This window comes from Haplochromis burtoni, unplaced genomic scaffold, assembly GCF_018398535.1.
Source record: "Haplochromis burtoni strain Fernald_Lab_line unplaced genomic scaffold, NCSU_Asbu1 Contig_2383, whole genome shotgun sequence".
NCBI classification, from domain to species: Eukaryota; Metazoa; Chordata; class Actinopteri; order Cichliformes; family Cichlidae; genus Haplochromis; species Haplochromis burtoni.
In genome coordinates, this window is record NW_024584744.1 from 7,353 (window position 1) to 10,533 (window position 3,181).

Consider the following 3,181-nt stretch of genomic DNA (forward strand, 5'->3'; position numbering starts at 1 on the left):
CACAGAGGAGGAGAAAACGGGAGCAGAGGAAAAGAAAAAAGCTTCAGACACACTCAGCTCTCTAATTGTGGGCGTGTCCAGAGCTATAAGTGCCTTCGTTCTTACCTGTGTTACTTATATCCCTGCATGAGGCTCAGAACAAGCACTCTCTCACAGACACCTGTCAGACGACACACCCCTGCACTTGAGAACTCTCAGCTCTGCATCTCCAGGTAAGAGCCTTCTCCTTTTTGTTTAGTTTATTTTTTACACCAGATCTAAACTTTAATGCACTTAGACATTTAAATCAAATGGTGCTTTTTTCTTTCTTAATTTCCTACAAACTAGATTATATTGACATTACTAAATTTTAAGGAAGAGCTTTCATCTTTTTTCTCGCTTCCTAACATCCTGCTGTGGGAGGATTTTTCATGTATTATATAATAAGAAACATATCACGGTAAAAGCACGTCTTGCGTCATATCAAGTATCTATAAATATGAAAAAATGCTATTTTTTTTATTCATTTGCATTTCTCAAAAATACATCCAAATGATGCAGTTTGTAGAAAAGAGTTTTGCAGGGGTTTTATTTTGAAAGTCATGACTACAATTGTATCCCTTTGTTTTCAAAATTATCTTTGCAAAACTAAGCAAAGTGAATATCATTTACACAATGGTTTTTTGGAGTCCGTAACATGAAAACAAACAAACATATATAACACACTAATATGTATTTATTTTAGTGTATCATATTCACAGGAAGAGCTTTAGGGTTAAGGAAACAGGTTAAGTTAAAGCTAAATATTTATCTTTTACTTTTTTATTTTCAGAGAAGCCTAAAACTTTTCCCAAAGTGGGGAAATTTCTACTGTCATGCGGTCATATGTAAGCGACTGGACTATTGATTTGGTTGCACAGGCAGTGTTAATGGCATCCCCCAGGCCTTTCTGCCAATGCCACAGTCGTGATTCCTCGGAAGTAGAGCTGGAAAGAGCTGCAAATTTAGAAGGCAGGGGTCAGCAGCGTGAAATTCCCAAGAAAATGTGACTTTGTTTGCACACGTGTGGGTGAAGTTGGTGGGTACGTCAAACCTACGATGTTCAGGCTCATCGATCGCGACTTGTGTTCGTCTGCGTGTGCGCTCGACATATATATTTGTGGCTGTGTACGTTCTGTGAACTTAAACGGAGTGCGTGCGTGCGTCAGCTGGTACCTGTTAAATGAAGCAGACTGTAAAGATAGAGACAGTGTTGTCTTTATTCACATCAGCCGTTACTCAACCGAGTGACACACAGGCAGACATGCAGGATGGGAAACCACCTTGGCAGAAAGAGCAGGAGGCTCTCAGGAGGCCATTCATTTGAGGGGAAAGTTCATCCTGAGAAGATTAAAAAAAAAGACATCATGGCTTCTTCATGGCCCAGAAGACCAAATGCAAATCTGATTTAAGTGACGTAATGACTGGCTCCAACTTTTTTTTTGGCATGCTCTTCAAAACCAAACAATGCCTGCTCGGCTTAAAGAGGTTAAACTCTCCAAGATTTTACAGGAAACCAGGCAATAAAATAAGACAAAGCTGAAAAACTCTTTTGTGCAGCAATAATCATTCTGAGCCGTCCTGAGGCTGCTCTGATTTATTGTGCCAAGGATCGGAAACCACTGGCCCTGTGCATTTTGCATGATTTCCTTAAAAGCTGGGGACAAAACACTTTTTCTCTTTCCTGGGTTCTTGTAGCAACATTTAACGTATCCCTCTGTTTGAACCATTCAGATGTCGCTGTGCATGACCTCACATCTCTGCCTGCTGGCCCTACCAGTGATCTCACTCCTGCTGCTCTCCTCTTCTATTGGTTGGAGCTCCGATGTCCTCACCCCAGGCTGTCACCTTTACCGTAAGTTTTGAACTGTATAGTTCAGTTTCCAGGTCTAAAGTTTGTGGAAGAGGTAACCAGAAGAAATTCACAGATGATTCGCGGATTCAGTATGCTCATACTACGGAAATTACCCCACCTTTGGCTGCACAGTTTTATGCGATATTCAATTCCCAAACCTCTTCCAGTGTGGGCTGTTTCTCAGCAGACACTGTGGCCCCTTTCCAAACTGTAAACCAAACAGGAACCAAATTTTGGGTGTTTTTCTTCAAATATAGGTTCACCAACCAGAATGGAAACAGTTCGGTGTTGCTGCAGTGTCCACTTAGATATACTTTTTGTTCAAAGTTAGCTTTTAGCATTAAATCCTCACAGACTTAAATTATGTCCTATTCTAGCAGCATTATCCTGACAGTGCCAAACCATACTTTTCATAATTGTGGTTTGGATCTTTTTTATTTTAACGTATTTTACTTTTTCATGGATGAATAACCTCAGAGACTGAGGTCTGATTTAAACTGACTTATAGGCTTTTGCATTTATAAACATGACCGAGAAATAATAGTCCCACAATCAATTTGTATGTACTTGTCAAAGTATCATACATCCACTTTCTTCCACTTATCCAATTCAGCGGCCCCGCGGGGTTCTGGAGTTTATCCCAGCTGCCATAGCATGAGCTGGGTACACTCTACAGGACGCCAGGCTGTCCCAGGTCAAAATATCATTTTGACATTTTCATTGTGGACTTAAAAAGTACACTCAGCATTTTTTTTTTTGGGAGGGGGTGGTGGTTATGTAATAAAAGGTAAATGGACTAGTTCTTATATAGAGCTCTTCTATTCACTGCACTCAAAATGCTTTATACGACATGTCTCATTCATTCATTCATTCATTCATATATGCACTTGTTTTCTATACCTTTTCTACCTAAGTGCTTTCTGTCTAACATTCCCACACTGATGGACGCACTGGGGAGCAACTTAGGGTTCAGTATTCACCTAAGGTTACTTGGGAGCATGCCTTCTCATAAACTTATAATTCATGCATTAGAAATACATAGGAACTGGTCTGAAGTTGGTGGAAACCACCCTGCTCCACCATGTAGCCAGAGACCCACCACATTTGCAGTACACCAAAGCATTACGCCAGCTAATGCTAAGCTTGAGTGTCCATTACATTCTCACAACATATTAGTGCTAATTCACTAAGCGCCAAAGTCCACCAGTGTCACTTCAAAGAAAGTTTTATTATTGTCAGCAAATAGTAGCTGATAGAGGCTAACAACAGCTAATAGACAGTACAGTAGTTAAGGGTGGCAAAGTTTAG

General features: G+C 40.4%; 1 protein-coding gene across 1 annotated transcript; it reads left to right on the forward strand.

The window, feature by feature from the left end:
* Nucleotides 1-1,873, forward strand: LOC121813738 (glycoprotein hormone alpha-2-like; the record flags this gene model as incomplete). The annotated part of the gene is given in 2 exon segments (XM_042217635.1): nt 1-212; nt 1,753-1,873. A coding segment is annotated over 1 exon segment (121 nt), but the record flags the coding sequence as incomplete, so codon positions are not given.
* Between the last annotated feature and the right edge of the window lie 1,308 nt (nt 1,874-3,181).